General features: G+C 34.3%; 1 protein-coding gene across 2 annotated transcripts; it reads left to right on the forward strand.

Annotated features, from left to right (window-relative positions):
- The first annotated feature begins 17,516 nt into the window (after positions 1 to 17,516).
- On the forward strand, positions 17,517 to 20,854 carry LOC130636537 (putative neuropeptide Y receptor type 6). Of its 2 annotated transcripts, none has more exons than XM_057446286.1 (2): positions 17,517 to 18,159; positions 18,891 to 20,854. In XM_057446286.1, exon 2 carries the CDS (start codon positions 18,984 to 18,986, stop codon positions 20,304 to 20,306), a length of 1,323 nt encoding a protein of 440 aa, XP_057302269.1. In that variant the 5' UTR covers positions 17,517 to 18,159; positions 18,891 to 18,983; the 3' UTR covers positions 20,307 to 20,854. The 2 variants fall into 2 exon arrangements, with proteins under 2 accessions (XP_057302269.1, XP_057302268.1); XM_057446285.1 differs by having other exon boundaries at positions 17,518 to 18,093; positions 18,891 to 20,852.
- The last annotated feature ends 4,771 nt before the right edge of the window (positions 20,855 to 25,625 follow it).

Here is a 25,625-nt window from a genome sequence, read left to right on the forward strand (position 1 = left end):
GTTTAAGTAAACTTGATTGATTTTAAAACCAGGTTCTGTTATCGATAACGTCATGATAATCGCACATATAATCATGTAAAAATCTCCGTTTAAGAAAACTTGATTAATTTTAAAACAAGATTATGTTATCGATAACGCCATGATAATCGCACATATAATCATAGTAAAAATCTCCGTTTAAAAAAACTTGATTAATTTTAAAACCAGTCTCCGTTTAAGTAAACTTGATTAATTTTAAAACCAGGCTCTGTTATCGATAACGTCATTATAATCGCACATATAATCATAGTAAAAATCTCCGTTTAAGAAAACTTGATTAATTTTAAAACCAGGCTCTGTTATCGATAACGTCATTATAATCGCATATATAATCATAGTAAAAATCTCCGTTTAAGAAAACTTGATTAATTTTAAAACCAGGTTATGTTATCGATAACGTCATAATAATCGCATATACAATTATATTAAAAATCTCCGTTTAAGAAAACTTGATTAATTTTAAAACCAGGTTATGTTATCGATAACGCCATTATGATCGCACATATAATCATAGTAAAAATCTCCGTTTAAGAAAACTTGATTAATTTTAAAACCAGGTTATGTTATCGATAACGCCATTATGATCGCACATATAATCATAGTAAAAATCTCCGTTTAAGAAAACTTGATTAATTTTAAAACCAGGTTATGTTATCGATAACGCCATTATGATCGCACATATAATCATAGTAAAAATCTACGTTTAAGAAAGTTTGATTAATCACATACCTTGTTAAAAATATTATAATTACATAAGAACAGGAACAGACAACATCAATGACGCAATAAGTAATGTCAGTTTTGACACAGCAGGGAAAGCAGTTTCAGTTGAAATCACATCTACTTGTTTAATATTTTTTAACAATTTTATATGTTAGCTTCATCATGGAGGCATAAAAGAACAGGAGATACAACTCATCACCAATCGTCCATTTAAATTCTATTCAAATGCCTATTGAAAGCGGTGTTTCTTAAAGCCATGCGAGATGCAAAGTTTACTGGATATACACAGATTAACGGCATACTTGCGTTTGTTTACGTTTTTTGAAAGCCATTCAAATATATATTCCGTGAGGGCAAAGGTCTAAGTGTCATAATAAACAATACAAACTTTTGAAATCACATCTAATTATGTCATATAAATCACATCTAATTATGTCATATTTTTAAATGAAAATAAATTTAATTATGTTATTTTTTAATTTATTATGTTTTATTGAAAATGTATACATTGTTACTCATTTGAACTTGTTTCATTTAAAGTAGTCTGATGCAATATTTCCATATAAGCAGATGTGTGCGCATGAGGCAAACCACATAGGAGATATTTTTTCCAACTGGGCTTAGACCTAATTTTGTCCGTTTTTACAACTTAACAAATTTAAAAATAGTTAAGTAAATCCCCAAAAAGCCGCTCCACTGATATTCTACACTTACTCTTATTTATTGCAACCTCTCTGTTGTTGTACTGAATTTCTGAAAGAAAAAAGCTGACGTAAACTTATAGGGTATGCGGTATCTTCATGTAGACCATAAAGTTACTTATTCTTTGATGGTCAAGTAGAACATTTATCCTTGTAGCATGCTTTTTTCATGTCATCTACACTTATAGGAGCCCCTTAGTTTGGAGAGTAATACTTTGAAATTTTATTCCGTGAACTTTTATATTCGTTATAAAACTCCCTTCTGTTTTGTTGCGGCCTAGTAATTCTAATAACTGTTCCATCTAGAAACTTGAAAGACTGATTACGCATACGTTTGTAGGTCATTTGGGTGGAGAGAAACTTGGCTTAATGATTTGAGGCAATGTTAATGCCTCTCAACATTCAACAAAAATCAAAGTAATTTCGTGTTTACTTATTTCAAAGACAGATGTAAAGTCTGTGTATCTGCACAAAAAATCTAAACGTTAAGAAGCGACGTGTAGACTCCAGAGGTTTCAGATGACACGAACAATTCTTTAAAAGAATTATTCAATAGAATTTTCTACAGCAAGAAAAAAATGGTATACTTATGCTAAGTGTCCAAGGGTTGCTTGTAATTACTTTTACAAATACTTCTCACAAACAAAAAATGCTAAATAACTTGCTACTGAAATCTTCTTAATCACATACAGTGTCTTTTATAGCTTTATTAATGTTTGTTTTCAAAACGTGCAATTACTGTTTAATGGCGCATTAGTGATTGTTTGTCACTTAGCAGCTGGTTAAGTAAGACAACAAATAACGATAATTTACATCATTATCGCTATTTCAGACGTGTCGTTAGTCATACCATTGATTTACACGAAGAATCAAGAATTTTTTTTTAATAATCTTTTAGTATAAAACAACTGCTTTCTCATAGCACAGTACCTTTATTGACTCAGCACTTCTGCTGAAAAGTACTTTTGGTGTCCACATTTTATTTTACGTGAAGAAATCCCATAAGTTTTTAACCAACTAAACTAATATAGATACACTAGCCGGGAGACTTGGTGTAGAATTACCGTCTGTCTGTCTGTCTGTCTGTCTGTCTGTCTGTCTGTCTGTCTGTCTGTCTGTCTGTCTGTCTGTCTGTCTGTCTGTCTGTCTGTCTGTCTGTCTGTCTGTCTGTCTGTCTGTCTGTCTGTCTGTCTGTCTGTCTGTCTGTCTGTCTGTCTGTCTGTCTGTCTGTCTGTCTGTCTGTCTGTCTGTCTGTCTGTCTGTCTGTCTGTCTGTCTGTCTGTCTGTCTGTCTGTCTGTCTGTCTGTCTGTCTGTCTGTCTGTCTGTCTGTCTGTCTGTCTGTCTGTCTGTCTGTCTGTCTGTCTGTCTGTCTGTCTGTCTGTCTGTCTGTCTGTCTGTCTGTCTGTCTGTCTGTCTGTCTGTCTGTCTGTCTGTCTGTCTGTCTGTCTGTCTGTCTGTCTGTCTGTCTGTCTGTCTGTCTGTCTGTCTGTCTGTCTGTCTGTCTGTCTGTCTGTCTGTCTGTCTGTCTGTCTGTCTGTCTGTCTGTCTGTCTGTCTGTCTGTCTGTCTGTCTGTCTGTCTGTCTGTCTGTCTGTCTGTCTGTCTGTCTGTCTGTCTGTCTGTCTGTCTGTCTGTCTGTCTGTCTGTCTGTCTGTCTGTCTGTCTGTCTGTCTGTCTGTCTGTCTGTCTGTCTGTCTGTCTGTCTGTCTGTCTGTCTGTCTGTCTGTCTGTCTGTCTGTCTGTCTGTCTGTCTGTCTGTCTGTCTGTCTGTCTGTCTGTCTGTCTGTCTGTCTATATTATAATGTCTGTATACGTCTGTTTGTCTGGCTGTCTGTCACGCAAAATGGTAGCTTAGCTAAGCAATAGCGAGAACGCAATGCGGTATAAAAAGGACGGGCGAACCCGTGAATTTTCCACGGGCTAACGACTAATGTTATAAATTAACTAATGATGTATTGACGTTCAAGACGAAGCATGTCTTACAAACTAAAAAAGTTTGTCTTTTTTTATTTCAAAATAATAGTCATCTTACCATGTAAAAATGTACTGTAAAAATTAATCCTAGGATGCAAGTAATTAGAAAATAAGAAGGGCAAAAGATGACATACGCAAATCTCACACCATAATTCCAAACCGCACAACACTTTTGAATAAATACAACTATTTTTAAAGAGACTAGTCAGTAGCTCGTAACACGACTTTCTTATCGCGCACAAACAAACAGACGGAATACGGCTATTGATGAAGAGATTAGTCGTTAACCCGTGGAAAAGTCCAAGGGTTCGCCCGTCTTTTATTTATCGCATTTTATGTTTCCGTAACACGGCTTTTTCTCGCACAGAATCAGACAGACGGAATACAGCTGTTATTAAAGAAACTAGTCGTGCTAGGCTGTGAAAGAATCCACGGAAATTTGCCAGTCGTACTCATTTCTCGCATCGTACCTCTGTAAGTGTTTTAAAATTACTCTGTGATAGATATGGTTTCTGAAATATTCCACTTATAGACAGTGAAGTGGTATAAACAATACGGTTCCTTTTATTGTGACCTAGTTTTTAAGTAAATTTAGGCTAAAGATAAAGAACACTTCAAGACTGATCCTCTGTTAGGTATACCTCGCATGTTATGGTATAATAACAATTAGCGATTTTTTCCGCTCGATTTAGGTTAAGAAAGAAGGTTCTTACACAGCAATAAAACGCTAAATTCAATTTTTTAACTATTTTTAAAGATTTTTCAGTTCAAAGTTAATAAGAAAAACTTTAGCAAAAAATAGCAGATCCAGTTTCAGCCAAATTATAGACGTTCTTATAAGTAAGGTAAATGGTTTTGACACAACATTCTCGGAATAAATTCCGAATTTATATTTATTGAACAAAAAAACAATCTTCTTTTTATTGTAATTTGATTTGTTAATTTTAATTAAAAGGTGGAATTAAAATGGTAAAATCTAAAAGTTCACACGAGTAGCACCACGAGTGACCACGAGTGACCACGAGTGACCACAACTGACCACGAGTAACACCACGAGTGACCACGAATGACCACGAGTGACCACGAATGACCACAAGTGACTGCGAGACTGTAAGGTACGGTAATGACTACGGACAGCAAAAAATATGGTAACAAACAACTTTGTAAAAGAAGTTGTGTTTTTTTAATAAACAATTAAATACAAGAAAAGTTTTAAAACATAGAACCATAAAGAACAAAATTAGCAAAATGAATATAGGTTGTACTAAAATAATATGTCCAAGAGGAAACTTAAGAGCACATTTCCGTGTCACGTTGATTGACTCCTCCACAAAATGTGCTGTTGTACAAAATATTGATAAGTGTTAATTATAAAACCTGCTTGTTGTATTCCTTCAATTTGGAACGACGTCATACGTGACTGAATGTCTGACTGTAGCATTAGCTGCCCCTGAAATAGCGGGTTCTTTCTTGTAACGTTATCCATATTAAGATGGTAGTATGTGTACTGAAAATCAGTTGAAAATCGTAAACTGCCATCTCCATTTTTCCCTATAATAGGTCTATTTTTATGTCTGAGTATAACATTGTTAGGGTAGGCTCGATATCTATCAGCATTATTGTCCACAGCCACAACACTTAGTGACGTTTTTCGGAAGAAAAAAGAGCTTATAGTGGTATGGACCAAGTCACATCCGATGGTAACCAAGAAGATGGCATAATAGGTGGTGCAAATGAAGGCGGGAACAAGACAGAGCTTGGCTGCAACGGCTGGTACATTGTAGGAGGTTGTGGTTGAGCAACTGCTTGGTACATTGTAGGAGGTTGTGACTGAACAACTTGTTGATGCGAAGAAGTGGGCTGCAAATGGTATGTAGACAGAGATGTTACCGCTGATGGATGAGGAACAGCACTTGTATTGGTAGATTGTGGAGGTGACACTTTTCTAGAAGCTTTTTACCTGTTTCTTTTCGCTATCTCGTTTTTCTTACATTCAACCAAGATTCAAATATATTCGATCTGAAAAAATATTTAATTAGCAAAAGTTCATAGAAGATATTTCTCGTGTACCTTTCAGTGTAATTTATGCAGTAGATGTTCCTAACATCCAACTTGACATTTTCAATGATCTATTTAAATCATGTTTAAATGAACATGTACCATTGCACCGTGGATGCAAGACAATTCGATACAAACCATGATCAAAGAAAGAAACGAACTACGTCATAAAGCACACCGTACTTCAGATCCCAGTTATTGGGATAAGTATCGAGAGCTAAGAAATTTATCAAAGAAAAAAATTCGAGGTGCTAAAATTAACTTTTTTAGAAAGTTGTTATCCTCAAATAAGTCAAAAGAAGTTTGGAAAGTTATTAAATCGGTTTTAAATCCCCTGCAAACCGTATCCAAAGTAAACCTGAAGACTTGAATAGACATTTTGTGACAACTGCTGAGCGTACCACTGGTAAAGAAGCTATATCACCCACAGAAACATTATCATTCATTGACAATGTTGAAACTGACAATGACACTTTTTCTCTAAAATATACAACCATGCCCAAATATACAAAATTATCACATCATTACGTAATGACATATCTACTGGTCCCGATCAAATTCCAGTAAAGTATTTAAAAATAGCTGCTGAGTATATTTCTTCTCCACTCACGCACATTATCAACAATTGCATAAAACAAAATCTTTTTCCAGCACTTTGGAAGTCGGCTCGAATAAAACCAGTCAATAAAATCCAAAATCCAACCAGCTTGTCAGATTATCGCCCTATTTCGATATTACCTTGTCTATCAAAGATCTATGAAAAAATTGTACTAAAAAAACTTTTGTCTTTCATTGAAGGTAATGCTATTTATAAAGAGACTATAAGTGGATTTAGAAAAGGTCATAGTACTTGTACTGCTTTACTCAAACTCAGAGATGATATCAAAAAAGCGATGAAAGCAGGTGAAGTAACACTATTGGTCATGGTTGACTTTTCAAAGGCATTTGACACCATATGCCATAATACATTGATTAAAAAAATGAAAGATATGGGATTCTCCAAACAATTTCTTTACTGGACATTGTCATATTTGACAAATCGAAGACAATTTGTGCAAGTCGAGATCAACCAATCAGAAAAATTACTCGTTAAGACCGGAGTGCCACAAGGATCCATTTTAGGACCAGTCCTCTTCAACCTTTATGTAAACGACTTGCAAAACATAATTAACAATGCCACGATTCAATACGCCGATGACACCACGATCTATATATCCTATCGTCCAGCTAATATAACCGAGGCTGAAAGTGAGATCAATACACATCTTCAGGATTTATCGATATGATCCACAACAAATTTGCTGTGTTAATTCTGCCAAAACTAAATACATGATGTGTTCATCGAGTAGATTGTCGGCATTGCACAATTTAGATGAATATTCATCTAACATATTGTTCAACAATTCAACTTTACAAAGAACACGAACTTCAAATCTTCTTGGAATTACAATTGACGAACACCTTACAAGGGAGAGCCACCTAAACAATATAATTTCATCATGCTACGGGACTTTGTCATGCCTACGTAAACTGAAAAACTACACTCATTTTGCTCTTCGAAAACAGCTGGTTGAGAGCTTAGTCATGTCAAAAATCGATTTCAACGACTATGTATATACACCTTCTGATAAACAGCTGAAAAAACTACAGCGTATTCAAGTAGCATGCGGGTTTGTTTTTGGTAGATTTTGCAAATTGGAAGATATTATTAAATTAAAATGGTTACCAATTACAGAACGTAGAAATTTTAACTTGTTAAAAATTACATTTAAGGCGTTAAACTCAGTATACTGGCCTTCTACATGTCATTTAGATGTTAAAGTGCTCACAAGAACATTGCGGAACTCTGATACCCGTGTTAAACCATCCGTTGTATCAGGAACTTTCCAAGATTTTGCTAGTACGTTGTTCAATGAGCTTCCATCAAAACTAAAAAACGAAAACGTTTATTCCACCTTACTAAAAAACGAAAACGTTTATTCCACCTTCAGCAAGAACGTTAAAGGCTACTTGTTAGATGTTGCAATGGCAAGATCCCTTGCGGGAAACTGATGTTTTATTTATTTATTCATTTATTTATTTTTTTCTTTGCATATTTTCTCCATTCCCGTGTGTTACTCAATTTCTTTTAATAATATTTTATCATTTACTTGTACTTTATCTGTAATATATTTCTTATTAATTTTTATTGGGATGAAGAGCCATTTTATTGTAAATGGATAAGCCCTGAAAATATATTTTACTTACTTACTTCTTAGGTCCCATTTCCTTGTTGTTGTTTTTTTTGAAGCTTCTACTGCTTTTGTGACGTTTACCACTGTACCCCGTCTTTTACGTTTTGCTCTGAGATTTTTCAACAGCTCTACGATGTAAATGAAAGATATGTTCAACTCAGCAATTACTGCAAGTGTGTGGTAGCAAAAGTCATATATGACATATGTTTCACAATCAAACGTTTGGCTTTTGTAAAAAATCCTCTAACCACATGATCAGGCAAGTCAAATTCGGTGAAAGGAAAGTCTTCTGCTTCAAATGAAAGCATCCATCCATGCATCCATCACCTCCTCAACTTCAATCTTCACAAAAATCACAAAAAAGTAAAGATGGCGCTGCGGTGTACGGACGTGTTCCGCCACCTCTTATTACTTGTTGTTATATTTTCTGTGAAAAGGCCTACTTTTACATCAGCTGGACCTGCAATTTATGATATTATGGATACAAATACTGGTTTTACTATGGAATCGTTTGATTTCGTGCAAGATTGTTATTACAGTTCATCTTTGTGGGTTTATAAACAGAATCACATTTATAAACTTAATCTTGATCTCAGAGAAACGACTTGGTTACTTTTAATACTTGCCGGGGACGTTGAAATCTGTCCGGGTCCTAATTGTGGCGCTTGCTTGAATAATATAAAGCATAACAAACAAAAGGTAACATGTATTGGATGTACTCAATTTTTTCACAAAAATTGTATCAACATAAAAGATTTTATCACAACATCTCTTTGCACTCAATGCAGACTCAACCACGACGGGGGTCGAACTGAAAATGACACTATTAACTCCTTTTCAGAAAAGCGTGGTTTCAAACTTCTTCATCTGAACGTCAATGGCTTGTTTGGAAAAATTGACCAAATCCGGGACATGTTATTCAGTACTAGAAAAAACATTCACATATTTGGAATAACTGAATCTCATCTAACTGAAATAATTCCGGATTCACTAGTTTCAATTGAAGGATACCGTACTGAAAGGAAAGATCGAAAAACAGGAATTGGTGGTGGTGTTATTGTTTACATTAGAGACGATCTCAAATGGCAACGTAGATTTGACTTGGAGAGTGATATCGAATCCATAGTTGTAGAAATCTTTGTAGAAAAGTCCAAATCTTTTATCGTTTGTGTCATGTACCGACCCCCGGATAGTTCATTACATGGTACAAAAAATTTCGAAACTTGTTTTAACGACTTTTTGACAATTAGCTCAACGGAAGATAAAGAAACTTTACTACTGGGAGATCTTAATATAGATTATAATAAACGCAGTGATCATAAACAATTAAAAGACCTATTTGTTATTGTGGGTCTCAACCAACTCATCAAACAGTTCACTAGAGAAACGGAAAGTTCAAAAACGATTGATGTAATTTTTACCTCGCATCAAAACAATGTCAAAGAAACAATAGTTCTACCATTAGGGATCAGTGATCATGACTTAATTGGTGTAAACAGAAAAATAAATGTCAATCGCTGATTGGGATTCTATTATCTTTAAAGATACCATGAATGAAAGCTGGGATGCATTTAAATCAAGAATCCTCGAAATCATTAATATTCATGTTCCACTCAAAGAAATATCTATTCGAGGAAAGTCGTGTCCGTGGCTCTCTGGTGAAATTAAAACAAAAATGAGAGAAAGGGACCATTTTTTGAGAAAAGCAAGGAAATATAACAACAGTTTTGACTGGGAAAGCTATAAAAGAATCCGTAATAAAGTCACCACTCTTATACGTCAAAGTAAAAAGAAATATCACCAAAACATTTTTACTGAAAACGTAAATGATTCTAAAACATTTTGGAATGAGATTAAAAAGGTTTACCCGGTTAAACCAAAAAAAGGTGTTAGTAATGTTATCGATGTTGATGGATGCTTAATAAGTAATAAATCGAGGATAGCTGGTTGTTTCTGTAAATTTTTCTCAAGTATCGGTTCCAAACTTGCGAATACTATTACTTCCATTGGTGATCGGAGATGGATGTATTATGAGTCGAGCAAGCTTTCCCTTAACAAGAATATGTCAGTGTTCAAATTTAATGCAGTTACTCCTGATTTACTTAAAAAACGACTAAAGAAACTGAAAGTGTCAAAAGGTGCCGGTCCGGATGGAATACCGCCTCGTCTCATAAAGGATTGCGCCGATGAAATTGTACTTCCATTATGCTACCTAATTAACTTTAGTCTTCGGTCTCATACGTTTCCATCGGCTGAAAAAGTAGCACGCGTGACTCCAGTATACAAATCGGACGATAAATCAAAACTTGATAACTATCGACCAATTTCCGCGCTAAATGTATTCTCGAAGATTATTGAACAAATTGTACATCACCAACTGTACAATTATCTAGAAGAAAACAACCTTCTTCAATGCCAACAATTCGGATTTCGTAAACAGCGATCTACGCAACAAGCGGTGTCATTGTTTGTCGAAACTATTCGCAAAAATGCAGATAAAGGAGAATGCACTGGGGCGATTTATCTCGACTTGCGAAAAGCCTTCGACACTGTGAACCACTCGCGGCTTTTACACAAGCTCCAACTTCATGGCATCCATGATATCGAGTTGCAGTGGTTCGAAGATTATTTATTCAATCGTACCCAATATGTCACATACGATAACATAAATTCATCACCTCAACAGATTACTTGTGGTGTACCCCAGGGTTCAACCCTGGGTCCATTACTATTCCTTCTACTCGTTAACGACTTACACCAATTACTAAGTAAATCGAAAGTACTTTTGTATGCCGATGACACTGTTGTATATTACTCATCAAAATCGAGCAAAGAAGTTGAATCTGTTCTTAATAACGAAGTCCAACGTATTGCAGACTGGATGAATGAAAACTGTTTAATAATAAATCTTAAAAAGGGAAAGACTGAGTTTGTCATGTATGGAGCTCATCAAAACCTACGTAAACAGGAAGCATGTACCATCAAGATAAATGCTACGTCCATTAACAAAGAAGATAATTATATCTATCTGGGGGTTAATCTGGACAACCATCTGACACTACAGGAACATCTCAACACAACGTACAAAAAGGCATCTGGAAAGCTCAAATTACTCAAAAGTATTCGATATCTTTTGACAGCTGACATAGTAAAATCGGTTTATAATACTGTTATCCTGCCGAATTTACTTTATTGTTATCCAATAATGCTGTCTTTATCGAGAACCCAGGAAGACAAGCTACAATATTTACACAATCGAGCGTTTAAAATTTGTGGTGGTACCCATCAATGGGATTCTATTGCAACAATTAAGAAACAAAGAGCTGCGGTTGAAGTTTTCAAAAGCATCAATGGCATCACTGAAAACCACTTCAATTTCGAGCAAATCAACCACACAATGAATACTCGAAGAAATCAATCAAACATCAAACTTGGCCATCTTAGGACTGAATTCGCAAGAAAATCTTTCGGTCATCAAGGTGGTATGATTTTTAACGAATTACCAACTGTACTGCAGAAAGAATCATCATTGTTTTTATTTAAAAAAAGCATTAGGGTTATTAAATTTTAAATTTTACTTTTGTTCCCACACAGCGTCGCGTCTAATTACCTCTGCGCACTTAGATTTCCTTTCCATCAGTTTTGTATTTCCTCTTATGTCTTTTTCAGTGTGTTGTCGTAACTATCTATCCCAGCACATTCGCCTATTCTACTATCTTGTATATTTCATTTTTTGTCTTATAGATAATACATTTTTTTTATCATTTTTAAAATTTTTAACATTATTTATTATATACTTGTATATACAGGAACCTTATTGATACCAGGATTGTCTTTATGAACCCTGATTAGGACACCTGTAAATAAATATGAATAATAATAATAATAATAATTTTTTTTTCTTTCATTTTTTCTTTTATCCATTATGAAAATCGCTACGTATACGATTATTTTTAGTTACTACGATTATTATTACTTACTACGATTATTACAACTATGTTAACCAACTACAAAACTCAAATCTACTTCTTTAAATCTACTTTATTGTTAAAATTGAGATTAAAACGTTTTACAACAGGTACGATTGAACATTTTTTTGTTCGAAAGTGGATGGCTTCCACATGCTTCATACTCTTCAGTTTTGGTTGGGGTTTTTGAATTTTCAAAAAACTATACGGTTTCCACATGCTTTTCTTTTGTACACACAGCAGAATTCTATTACATCTCACCAGGTCACTTGGTCCCTCAGTATCGTTTGAAATATTTTCATCTTTTCGTACCCTGTCACTTGCAGTCACTTGTAGTCCTCCGTTGTCACTTGTAGTCCTCCGTTGTCACTTGTAGTCCTCCGTTGTCACTTGTAGTCCTCCGTTGTCACTTGTGGTCACCCGTGGTCACTCGTGGTCACTCGTGGTCACTCGTGATGACTCGTGGTCACTCGTGGTCACTCGTGATGACTCGTGGTCACTCGTGATGACTCGTGGTCACTCGTGATGACTCGTGGTCACTCGTGATGACTCGTGGTCACTCGTGATCACTCGTGGTCACTCGTGATCACTCGTTGTCACTCGTGGTCACTCGTAGTCACTCGTGGTGTTACTCGTGGTCACTCGTGGTCACTCGTAGTCACTCGTGGTGTTACTCGTGGTGCTACTCGTGTGGATTTTTAGACTTGACCGATTAAAATAGTTAACAAACAAAAAAACGCACTTACAAAAACTTCCTAAAATTTAATTTATTCCTCTCTCCTTTTATATCATAAATTTCGTTCTTGTTAATAATTTCTTTTAAAATGCGCCAATAATTAAAACATCGCCTACTAAAACTATCATGTTCAAGAAATGATAAACTTTCCACAGTAATATGAATACTGAACAAAAAAACCGAAATATTTATTTATTTATTTATTTATTATTTATTCACAAATATTTATACAGGATAAAAAACTTCAGTTTCTAAATACATATTTACAAAATATTATATATAAAGAAACTGTTATCGGTGTTTGACCTGTTATAAGATTAAAAATAAAACATAAACAGCATAAAGGTAGAAAAGACTAAAATGGTAAATTAAAGGGTAAAATAGGTAAGAATACTGAAAAAACATTACGAATAAGATCTGGAAAAAGACAGTGAATTGTGGAAATTAACTCCAGATAAACTTGGGAAAAATTAAGTTATGACAAACATAAGATAAAAGATAAAAGTCTGTTCAGCATACATAGAAATTGAGATAAAATAGTGTTAAAATAAGATCAGAATAATTATTTTAGAAGTGATTTTCGGTCTGTTAAAGATAAATTATTAAGTTATATAGCACCAACATAATAAGAACCAGATCTCTAATATCTTCAATAATGTATCTAGCTGCTTTATTAGTGCTAAAGTGTTAGCTAGCTAGCATAAAAACAGTACCATATGGCTAGCATAAATCTAGCTACAATGCTAATAAAATTAATTCTAAACTGAGAAAAAACTACTAATGTAGCTAGCATAAAATCAGGTACATAGGTAGCATAGAAAATCTTTTTGGACAATTTTTCTGACAAGCTAGCTAGCTAATGCACTACACAGTGAGTGAGATAATTCTACTCTGTAAGAATGTCCCATCACATAGCTTGATCTAGCTACAATTGTGCACAAAATTAGTTGGCTCTGGCAATTTTATACATAAAAAACCATGAACAAAAAAGTTAGCAAACGAACATAGTTATAGTTATATATTCGGTTAATAGTATGTTCCGTCCCCACTGATGATCAATGTTTATATAGAGGTTTGCGTGGTCATGTGTAATTATTAAGCTGCTTAGCCACAAAGGGCACATCTTAACATAAAATATAAAGGGGGAGTGGGGAGCCATATAGTTGTGGACGGTTGTAGCTATATATATTGTAGGCACGTCAGGAAATCAAATTCTTTAACCCTACACCAGTGTGGGTTAAGTTACAGAAACGGAAATTATATCAATATAAATATATATATTGGTAAACCTTTTCAACATGTTCATTCGTTATAGCTGAGGCGACTTATATTCTGAAAAGCAATTTTGCAACAAAATGTATTACACCTAATGGACGTCACGACCAATTTTTGATCTTTTCCCCATAAAATAAAGCAATGTTACAAGATTCTTGTTGCTGTGCCAGGGTAAAAACTAGTTATAAACTTATTTTTGTTTTTCCTTGAAATAAAATTGCTGAGTGATTGTTTTAGCTGCAAAGAGTTTTTTAAACCACATTTAGAATAGTTTTTTGGAAATGGGTATTATGCCTATACGGATGTGCGACACGACATACCGTAATTATCCGATTAAGCGCCTAGCATTTTTAAGCGCCCTGCCACCCCCCCTCCCCTCAAATTAGTGCCCAGATAATTTGCACAAAGTTCAATAAGCGCCCACCTTGAGAAATTGGGCGCTTAATTGAAAATTTTACTTTCTTATATTGAGAACCCTAGAAAGACTAAACTTTATGTTGATACATCTTTTGTTCATTTTTATTTTTCAGAATAAAAGCAAAATTGAAAATTACCGTTGTCTAATTCGTACAAAGTTTTGAAAAATTTATAAGCTCCCAGCTTTTTTAAGCGCCCCCTTTGATTAAGCGCGCCTGTTCGAGTCATTACGGTAGCTGTACTAAGCGCTTAGACTAATGTAATTAACGTCATTAACGTCAGGCTGTTCTTTGTTACTATTTAACCAAGTTGCGCTACAGTTTTTTTGTAAGCTTACTAAACGTATGTGTAAATGTGGAAACCAATGTATAACATTGATTACCTGTACTAAGTCTCACCCTGAATTAAATACTTTTTTTTGAGTTTTGCTAGAAACATTTTGAAAAAAATTGCACAACAGGTAAACTGTATTTTTGCAGGAAAGTTATTTTTTGAAAAATATATTACACCTTAGCTGTGCGTGCGTTACACGATTTATGATATACTGCATACTTTTACTAAAGGGTTTCTCGTGAATGTGTGGCACAGTTTACAATTGCTATTAGTCCATCAGACATTAAATGTCGGGTAATACAGTTACTTGCGAGTAAACCAGACTTTTTAACACAAGGTCCTCCTGTCTATTTTGCATATGTGTGCTGTAAATCCATGAGCATATATCAGATGCATATATTTATGCCCTGTTGGTCTAATGGCTATGACACTCGTGCAAGTGAGAGATCCAGGTTCAAATCCCTGACAGGCTAGGAAATACATAATTATCATGCACCTACAACAACCAGGTTTTCATAAAAAAATGATATTGGCTATATTGAGTATAATAGGTAATCTTTGAGTCGTAGAGGGGGGAATTGCGTACATTCATCACTTTCATTTATAAAGCCTAAAAATGCCTTGCTTTTTGTAATAGATCTATCACTTTATGATAAAATGTTTTGTGTTGATAAACCTGGTAGGCACCAGAAACTAAAAAAGGCCATTCTTACTAAAAAATTTTGCCATTCTCATGGACTTCTCCAATTATTTCTAAATCTCGACTTTTTAATGTTGTTGTCATTGGAACCAAGGTTTGTTTAAATACTTGTATTGGCACATAATTCTGCTAAAATGATTTACTGTATATTGTCCTGATATAAATTTGAGACCTTTTTTTCATCTATTGAATTTGAAATATTTGCACCTTAATGTTTTTTATACTCATAGACTAGTACGATACATACCTTAGATATATTTAGTATACGTAATCTTTGAGTTTTATGGGGGGGGGGAGATTTTGCCTGCCTCTGCCTTGCCGTTCCCTTACCTCGCCAGCACTGACCGTGCCTTTGCCTACCCTTCCTGTGCCTTTTCTGTTGCCTACCCCATCCTTACTGATTACGTTTTCTGTTCCTTGCATGCCTTTGCCGTGCCCTTTCTTTGCCGTGCTTAATTCCTTTTCCTTGGCAACCTCTCCACAACACTTTCTGTATTGATTATTTAACCGATAACGTACCTAAAAATGATTTGGAATTTTTGGGAAGGCAATGACACAAATTTTTTGCGAAAAGCTTATATTTTATTTACCAAGTAGAACACTATGCAACTTGTTCAGACTTTCGGTGTCAACATTTATATATACGGACTACGCGATGCATTGTCTCGACCAATCACGGCGCACGAGTAAACTCTATTTTTTTCAGGGCCTTTTTCATCAAATCTGTCAATAAATACAGTGATAATGAGAGACAAAAAAGACCTGGGGACGAGATTGGCTAACACTATTTTTAAATTATATTGCTTTAGATGAACCGATCAATCACACGACAGGCTAAAATCATAATTTGAAGAAACTATGATAATTGCTGTAAGTCTAATAGAACTTCTAGGAACTTCAATGAAAAAAGACAAAGATTGGTTATCGGTGGGTACGTATAATAAATAATTTACAAAAGAGGGAGTATATAGGAAAAGGGGAAAAAATCGGTTTTACGAAAGTGACCAACTTTAAACTGTCATTTTGTAATGGGATATGGCCCTAAACTGAGGAGAGAGGTGTGTATATCCAAATCATGCATAATTCTTGGTTAGTTCTTTCTGTCATAACATAAAAAACCCGATTTTATAGCGCATGTGATTATATTGTTCGCAATTCAGGGAGATTTTTTCCTATTGCTAAGTTGGGTTGTAATGTTCAAAGCTAGAGTTTAATGGATCGCTGAAAAGTCCTGTAGTTTGTTGCAAATCCTAAGTAACAACGCTGTATTTAGGTTTTAATCTATTTTGCACGAGAAAGTCTAATTAATCTTATTTACAAATAAATAAATCATTTCTTACAATCCATTTTAATTATCAGTAATCTAATTAAGGCCACTTATCACTAATTTAAAAAAGCACTTTATTCCTAAACAAGCCATTTACGTTAGGGATCATTACACCTTGTACAAGTTGTAAGTGCTTTGCGGGAGATGAACCTTTCGCTGTGGGAGATGGATTAATACACAGCTAGTGCCAATTTACTTTTGCAGATTCGCAACTTGATAAAGATGCTTTTTTGACGTCATGATTGAAAGGCAGCAGAATCATTAATTGTTAAGCTAAGAATTCTTCCCTATACAAACCTTCTTGTAACACGACGCCGGTTTATTCCAGACCAATTGTTCCCATATACAATATTGCAATACATAAGCAGTATCTTCATAGATAGTAATCGGTTTTGTGCATAATAACAGCTTAATTTCAGCTGAGGCTGGATGTTGTGTTTTTTTACAAATTTTTATCATTGAACGTTCTTATTTGTTTTCTCATAAAAATGGGGAAATATATGGTAATATGTACATGTAGTTATAGCGATGTCTGCAGAGAACACATAAGAGAAACAGTTTTTAATAGTCTATCTTGCAAGCAGAGAAAAAATTCGGAAATAATTTTTTCTTTGTTATTCAGCCGTTAATTCTTAATCTATAAAAGGAGTTCAGGTTGAGCACGTTGTTAATATGTTCTTAGTCCTAATGTTTGTCTAAACTAGGTTCTCTCTACAACCATCCACATAATCTTTGAGACAAACTAGAAATTCTATCAAAGAAACAGAAATGGCCGTTGACGCAAATGTCCATTTTTCCAACTGAGACGGTTTAAACATGAAAAAGCTATATTTAACCTATAGCAGCACTGTAAGGCTTCGTTCTTGTGAAATTTTCTGTTTCACTAGTTGAATTCAGAATTTCCTAAGACTTTAAGTCGAAGCTAAAGCTGGAGTTCCGTGAGCCTGAAGGCAGTACGTGGAGTTTGAGAAGACTTGTGATGCGAGTTTGTGAATTTTTTTTTGTCAAAAATCGAAAAGTCTCAATATTTATGTGGGTGATTTTCAAGGAAGGCAAGAACAATCAAATCTGTAAATCTATACGTAGGATGCACACTACGGCGGACATTTGTACCTAACAGTTGTAGCACATTGCTGGATAGCAGCAGAGTCAAACTGTTTTAAAAATAGTGGATAGCCATCCACTCCTTAGAAGAGTCTAGTATGTAAGAAATTATCTGAACGAATGATCGAACAAACAGACAAACGAATAAACAAACGACGTTGGGTTATAAGTCACGGTATATAACCTTCAATGACTCGTGTATAACAGTAATTACATTATTCATTACTAAGTTTTGTTGTCTATGATCGGATTAATTTGACTTCAATTAGAAAAGAGATGAATTATAATACCATGAGACATAGGTAGTCATTTATTGCACAGAAATGGAGAAGGAGAGAGAAGTTGTAGAGATACACAGATATAAAATCAAGCTGCAATCAAGAGAAAAAAAGGAAGGACTAAACTAAAAACTAAGTATTATCAGTATTGTCTGCCATATGCCTAGCCGTTGCATATCATAAAGTTGATTTATGTTCCAGGGAAGTTAAAGGAAGATACCAAGAGGTTTGTGTTACTTGTGGTTTAAGTATTATATCATTAACGAATAGAAATGTTCTTTTAGCTACCTAGGTACGTGTGTGACTGTATAGAACTTAAATTATTGTGGGGAAAGGGCAAGAATATCGTGTTTATTTTCTACATAAGCATAATCGGATAATCCGATATATAATCGGATGAATAAGAATTTGTATTTTAACAAAGCTGTATGTATTAATTGTACAATAAGAAGTCCGCAGTTCAGAATTCCGTGCATGCTTTTTACAAACTAAGAAATCCTTCTATTTTTTAGACAGTAGTAAAATAATGTTATCGAACAGGTGGTTGTCAAAAAAATATTCTCTTATCTTACTTTTTGACAAGAAACCATAATACTCGAAAGATGCCTTTGAGAAGTGGCCTTTTATTCGTCAAAACAAAGGCTTATTCTATCCTGCAACGCAGTCGCTAATGCAAAGCTCTATTTATGTCTTATTTTAAAAAATAGCTTGGTAAAACTCTTATTAATTACAATCAATCAAACTGGAGCTATTTCTCTTTTAACATCTGCTGGTTGATAGCTATCATTTCACACTCATGGCTAACATAGGGTCGATAAATTGGTTTTACACGTAAAGGGGTATTGCAGTACCTAAAAGGGACCCCACTATGGTTGTGGCTACCTCTATATTGACCAGAAATTAGTGTTTTTGATCTTGCCTCTTGCAGGCTATTTAATTATTCTTATCTAAAAAAAGGATATTATCTATGCTACCTAGAACCCCACTCTTCTGTTACTTAGTGATGACTTTGTTTTATCTTAGATTCTTAACTCGAAAGCTAGTTGAACAAAAGCGTTTCGTACAAAGCTACAGGGATAGTTGACGAACCAATCCATTATAAAGATTACAAAGAAAATGTCGGCTTCAAATAACAGTACAAACAACAATAATGGAAACTTCACAGCCGAACTCCCAACGCTTTTTTCTCTTCCAACAGTTTGTATGTTCTTTACACTGTACAGTTTAGTGTTATTGATTGGAATTCTTGGCAACGTCTTAACCTGTGGAGTCATTTTACTTCGCAAGTCAATGCGAAGGTCGATACATTTTTATACGTTCAATTTAGCCACATGCGACCTCCTGATATTGTTATTTTATGTTCCAAATCAATTAGCCTACATATATGAGCAAATGAACTGGAAGATGGGTTTAGCAATGTGTAAAATCAGTTATTTTATTTTACCAATAGCTCTGGTTAGTACCATAGGAACACTACTAGCCATCACTATAGATCGAGCAAGAGGATTGTTGCAGCCGTTTAGATGGCGCTCAGATTCAACAAGAATCGCAAAAATCGCTATTCCAATTATATGGTTCTTTTCTATAATTTTAAACATTCCAATGTTTATTGTACCCCAAGTTATGCAGCACCAGATTTACACAGTATGCTCAGAAGTATGGCCGAACACAAAAATTGAGACATATTATTGGTTCAGCATGTTTATTGTTGTCTTCGCCATTCCATTGGCCATCATCTTTATACTCCATGTGGTAATGGTAGCCATAATACGGAAAGAAGAAAATGTAGTTCATCGAAGACACAATAAGAAAATGATGCACTTGACAGTTGCGGTTGTTATTGTTTTTACAGTTTCAACTGGTTTTCAGCATGTTTACTTTTTTTTAACCGTATACGGGGAAATATCGTTGAAAATTAAAGAAGCTGCCCTGCTTTACTGCATATCAAACTTTGTTGTCTCGCTTCAAGCTTCTTTGAATCCAATTATTTACGGCACGCTACGTCACGATTTCCAAAAAGCATTCAAAAGCATATTCGTTAAATTGATGGACAAATTAAAACTGCATAATTTCTTCTGTTTTTCATTTGGGGGAGCAATGACAACGGCTACCTCAGTGAACTCCTTGTCGATATACATGCCCCGATTGGATTGTCACAATGAACCAGCTAACCATAAAAATCTATCAATTCTCAATTTTGGCAATACTAGCCAGTGTACAGAATACGAAAGAGCTTGCTCTAAAGTAAGATTTCTCGACGTAGAAAATGATCAATGCGATGATGAACTAGATTTTAATGGAAATCCATCTAAAGTGGATCATCGTTTATTAGGCTTCAGTGGTAAAGATTCTTTGAATTTTGGGTTTAATTTTGAGACTACGTTTGCAGAAACGCCTAGCTATGAAATAATCAAAGACATGAAAGAAACTATCTTGTGACTGCTTTTGTTATAGATGACTAGCTTTAAAATCGATTACTCTTGACAAAGGAACTTCACAACTTGTTAACAAGAAAAGCCTTTTGTATAGAATTTACAGTACCTACTTAACAGCTAGCTAGCTATGCAATAAATAGAAGTATTAAACCTTCAAAAATATGTATATAAAATTCCCATGTATTAACGCAATATAAGCTTAAGAACTGTAACATTGGTTCACATAGACAACAAAAATGGTTTTAAACGTCCTCGCTCCAGTCTACTTTTAAACAGTTCATTTACCCTTTTATTAGGAATCGGTTTTTTCGAATTTTTAGATTTTTTTGCATGCATTAGTAAATGGATGCATGGATTTTTTTTCACGCTGGGCGATATGTTCAGCAGGTCTAAAAACTTCCCTATCTGAGCTCGAAGATCCATTATGCTTATACTGTGATGGAATAAATTTTCGCGTGAATAAACTTTCGGGAGAATTAAATTGCGTGATTCGATATTTTTTTTTATTATTAGATTTCGCAAGAATTTAGTTTTGCCAATGGATGATTTCAATAATTTTCGCGAGAAATTATTATCTAGAATGACCAAGCATTACATAATTTGAATAATTTATGGTTCATTCTAGCACAAGTTTATATCTATTCATCAAATAATTTCAGGCATTTCGTCCTTCATAAACATAAAGGTCTATGCCCCAGTCGCATTCCTCGGCGAAACCGTTATCTCAGTTATTAACGTAGTAACTTTCCTCAGGCTTTGTGTAGGAAGTCCCAGACTGATGACTCTCCACTTCTGTAGCTAGCGCAATGTCAGCAAAAGAAAAACTTGTCCATTATTAAGATACATAAATAAAGTGTGAGCGAAGTCAAATATTAGTGAATTTACGCAAACGCAATCATCAACTCGGAAAATTGAGTTCATGAATGACGAAATTGATAGAGATTTGCTAGACCATATCTTCAAGAATAGCAACAATGACAGTTAAAACATTTTTGCGTAAAAGCCCAGAAACGCGCGGAATCGCGATATTAAATTCCATAAGTAAAAATAATATGCAAAATATTAAGAGGTTACGGAAAAAAAACTTTGGTTTAATTTCTCTTAAAAACATATCAAAAAAGCCTAAATTATTCTTATTACTAGCTGAAACACTAAACTTATCAGCCAACCCGAATCTTAGGAATGCCTTTTTCGTAATATTTGTTGTTTGACTCATATCTTTACAATTATCAGTTTTCTGAATCACTAAGCATACCGACGACCTTAGTAACCTTAGATATCATAGCAACATTAGTTACCTTAGCAACCTCTATCTGAGATTTTAACATCTGTTAGCTAATTAAATGCGACAGAAGCACACAGAATACTGCTCAAATTTTATTTTTAACTTTGTTGACCGGATACTATTGTATCCACATTGATTAAAAGATATTTTTACCAACCACAAGCAATGACAAATCTGACAAGTTCATTAAACATTTGTGGTAATTGTCCCCATTGGCAATTTTTTCGCTAATTAATTAATTAACGACCACAAAAAGTGATATGTCCGATTTTTTGCTTCATCGAGCATTATAAGTTTTATCGACAAACTGGACATTCAGTCAAATTAACAATCCAACCATAGCACATTGTATTTTATTGTGTTGTATTATTAAAATGACTAAATAAGAAATTCCAGATGCAACTTTTCTTGTTGTTTGCCTATGGCTATTTTTTATTTTTTGAGAATTTTTCAAATCTTTGCTTCATTGGTCTTTATTCAATGCATTTAACGATCCACACTAAATAAACAAAATTTTCACATTAAAATGTTAACATGAACAATTCGTGAAAGCAAAATTATTATTCTGGCCTTGACCTCGCACATTGCATCAATGGAAGCTTACCACTCTCCCGGTTTAAATTTTTTGATTTAGAAGCAATAAATAAGAGCGATGAGTGAAGGCATAGCAGTTAATTGGATTATCAATCTTGTCAAGAAAGTATAGTGACTCCATCAGATAAAAGATGGCAGATGTATGCTCTTTTTGATAAAGGTAATTGGTTATGTCAAACATTAATACGTAGCAGATAGCAACATAAAACGAATGGTGATACATTTTAGTGAATAATTGTGTAATAATTTACTCTTGTCGTCAATTTTGATTGCACCGGATATACAGGAATGTAAAATAAAATGATGTAAGCATGGGAAAAACCCACATGAATCATCCCTTCGCTACTCGTAGTTGTCATCTTGACTTACAGACAGACGTACGTGGAAAATGAGGATTTTAATTTGTTCTTAATCAACAAAAATAAGATAAAATAAATTGCAACAGCGGATTAAAATATTGAGTATATCTTAATTGTGTTTCTTAATAATATTCTTTCGGGAAAAAGACTTTGAGGAAGATAGAGGGGCTATCTGCAAAGGGTTGAGAAAAACATCAAGTTAAAAATCAGGAATTTAAAAAAATGATAACGTCGTCATTATATTCATGACCAGGTGGAAAAATGTCTTACTTAAAATTTTTACATTTTTGCAAGGCGACTAGTTAGAACGGTTATTAAGCCGGATATCCATTCAGCGATTGTTGTGCGCCAGAGCTGTAGCGCTCAGTTCTGGGCATGCGCAATGCTGTTACTGCGTAATATTGGGTATTTTAAGCCAATCAAAATCAAAATATCTTGTATCTATTCAGCAAATACGATATTTTCATGCGGCAAGTCCTTGTTTGCTTTTTCTCCACTTTACTTCTTTTTCCATAAATGCAACAGACTTAAAATAGAAATTTGTTCATCCACCATTGAATTCACTCATGGTTTGTTTTTGTTTTGTGTTTTAATTGCCTGCAAGAATTCGAAGAAAATTCGAAAAAGAAGATCCGTGCTTATGTTCATTGTGATGTGTCGACGCAAATTTTATCGAGGTAAAATGCGTTGAAGTGCAAGTGAAGTTAAAACCAAAGGTTCTCTATGTGATAAATTTTATGTTAACCTCATTACCAGGGCCTTTTTCTGATACATTCTAGGAAAAATCAAAGAGTGCTAAAAGCGAGGTTGTTTTATTATAAATAACTGATGTTCTTAGGTTCGAAGTGTCAATACACAATTTGGTAGTCAGCAGAAAAAGGCGTCCATTTTAATTGCAGTCATTATAAAATGCACAGAGATTTTCTCTTTCTGGTCAAACTTATTGTAAAAACAAAATCAGTTCGGAAATATTAGATGACGTATATAGACATACGTTGATTCGATGATCAGATAATTCCACCGAAGTTATGTCGAATAATAATCTACACGCTACCATGCTATGTCCAGTACCATCATATGTCCTTGGTCATACTACAATCATAAACACGTATGTCCTATTGCTCATATGTTTTTTGTCGGTGTTGTTTTAACTTTCAAATTATTATACTTTTCTTCGGTGATGCGAACACAAAGGTAAGAAAATTTTACAAACTATACACCTCATCAAATTAAAAATAAAACGCATATTTATGTGTAAGAGCATATACGTAATTCTTTCTTCTGTCAAGCGGCAAATAAATTATTGCAAACTAAAACTTTAATTTATTGTTTTCCCGATAAGTATTTGAAGAAATACCTGACTTGTTCACGTTGGTGAAACGTTGTAGGGCAAGCGTAGTGCAGTACTATGCAAAGGTATGACAAAAAGGCCAATAGCGCGTGCCGCAGTTGATGTTGTTATTAATTTTTTAGCGACTTAAAGCTTACCTCCCACTTTAAAAAATGTATTTGAAAATCAGCTCAAAATATTGTACTAATTGCGAAAAAAATTCCTTTTGTTCTTATTTTGATTTGTTCGCAGGATATTCGTTGTTAAAGTTATAAAATATTAGCTGGAGAAGAAGCTTCGTGCCAGTTGCCATCTTGTGTCCCAAAATAAATTCCTTCGCGGAAGGGCTTGTGACGTCAACTCCCGGATGATAATTTCGCTGACTCTGCCGTGGTCCTGGCGAGTGGGTAACGAAACACAAACAAAACAAGAAGAAGTGTTTAAAATAAACGTGACTTATAATAAATATATACATCGATAATGCTGTAAATGATTTATAATATCCGCATACAAAAAAACCCTTTGCGTTGTATACTGAGCAAAGTGATTTTTTTTGCGGAGAAAATAGAACATTCTATACATTCAAAAATTAACCCGTGGTAAAGATATTTCTAAAATGGCGAACGATATTGTTTCTTCAATTCAGCAAAGCATTCACTTTAAAATCCAGGGAGATTAGCAAGCATGCCGTCATACAGAATCCGTGTTTTTTACTGTTACATAGATTTGTACATTATGGATGTCCTTATTATTACACAATAACAATGTATACCTGCAATGTTAAAATCTTATGTACAACCTTAAACAAAATCTTAGTTACAACCTTAAACAAAATCCTATATACAAGCTTTCACAAAATCTAAGATACAAACTTAACAAAATTTTATGTACAACTTTAAATAAAATCTTAGATATAACCTTAAACAAAATATCGGATACAACCTTCAACAAAATCTTAGGTATAGTATTAGACAAAATCTTTGATACAATATTAGACAAAATCTTAGATATAACGTTCCGCAAAATCTTAAGTACAATATGAGACAAAAATTTTAAGACAACACCAGTTTTTCGGATGTCAACGTTAATCGTGCAACCCTCACCAGCCGCAACATCTTAAACTTTGCACATACGTAAAGTAGATAGACAGATTTTAAAATCTGCTAGTAATATGTTCTAACATGTCCGCATCATGTTTTAATCTACGTCGGCGTCGCCCCAAAATTAAAAGAAAAATAGGCATGCTGAAGTTTGCAGCAGTTAACACATGAGTTTAGATTCAAGTGGTTCTCAACAAATTTTGACAAAGATTGTATGATAGATTTGCTGTCCCTTAAAAAGCACTCCAAATAACAAATAAATAATAACAAATAAGTAACCAGTAAATAAGTTTAGATTTAAGGCAGAGTTACACTTATGCAATAGTGAAAAAATATTGAAGTAAAAGATAATCTTGCTCGTGTCACCTGGTGCTGTATGTAATAACGATATTTTTTTAAAAAAAAAACAGGTATCCGAGTGGTCACATTTAAATTAAGAAAAAAACAATTTATTGTAAAAATCGAATGAATAGGAAATGTGTTTTTCTATACCTTGAATAATAGCAACGATGAAACACAAAATAGTTTTTAAAAACTTTAATATCTATATTATATCTATATTATTCCATGGGCAACCGACTAGTCTCTTTAATAATAGTCGTATTCTGTCTGTTCAAAAGGGTTACCGCGTCCCGTAACGGAAACACGAAATGTG

Source organism: Hydractinia symbiolongicarpus, chromosome 3 (genome assembly GCF_029227915.1).
Source record: "Hydractinia symbiolongicarpus strain clone_291-10 chromosome 3, HSymV2.1, whole genome shotgun sequence".
Taxonomy (NCBI): domain Eukaryota; kingdom Metazoa; phylum Cnidaria; class Hydrozoa; order Anthoathecata; family Hydractiniidae; genus Hydractinia; species Hydractinia symbiolongicarpus.

What these genes read in the sequence shown, in the direction of transcription:
- LOC130636537 (XM_057446286.1), top strand. Translation starts at nt 18,984, where the DNA reads ATGTCGGCTTCAAATAACAGTACAAACAACAATAATGGAAACTTCACA.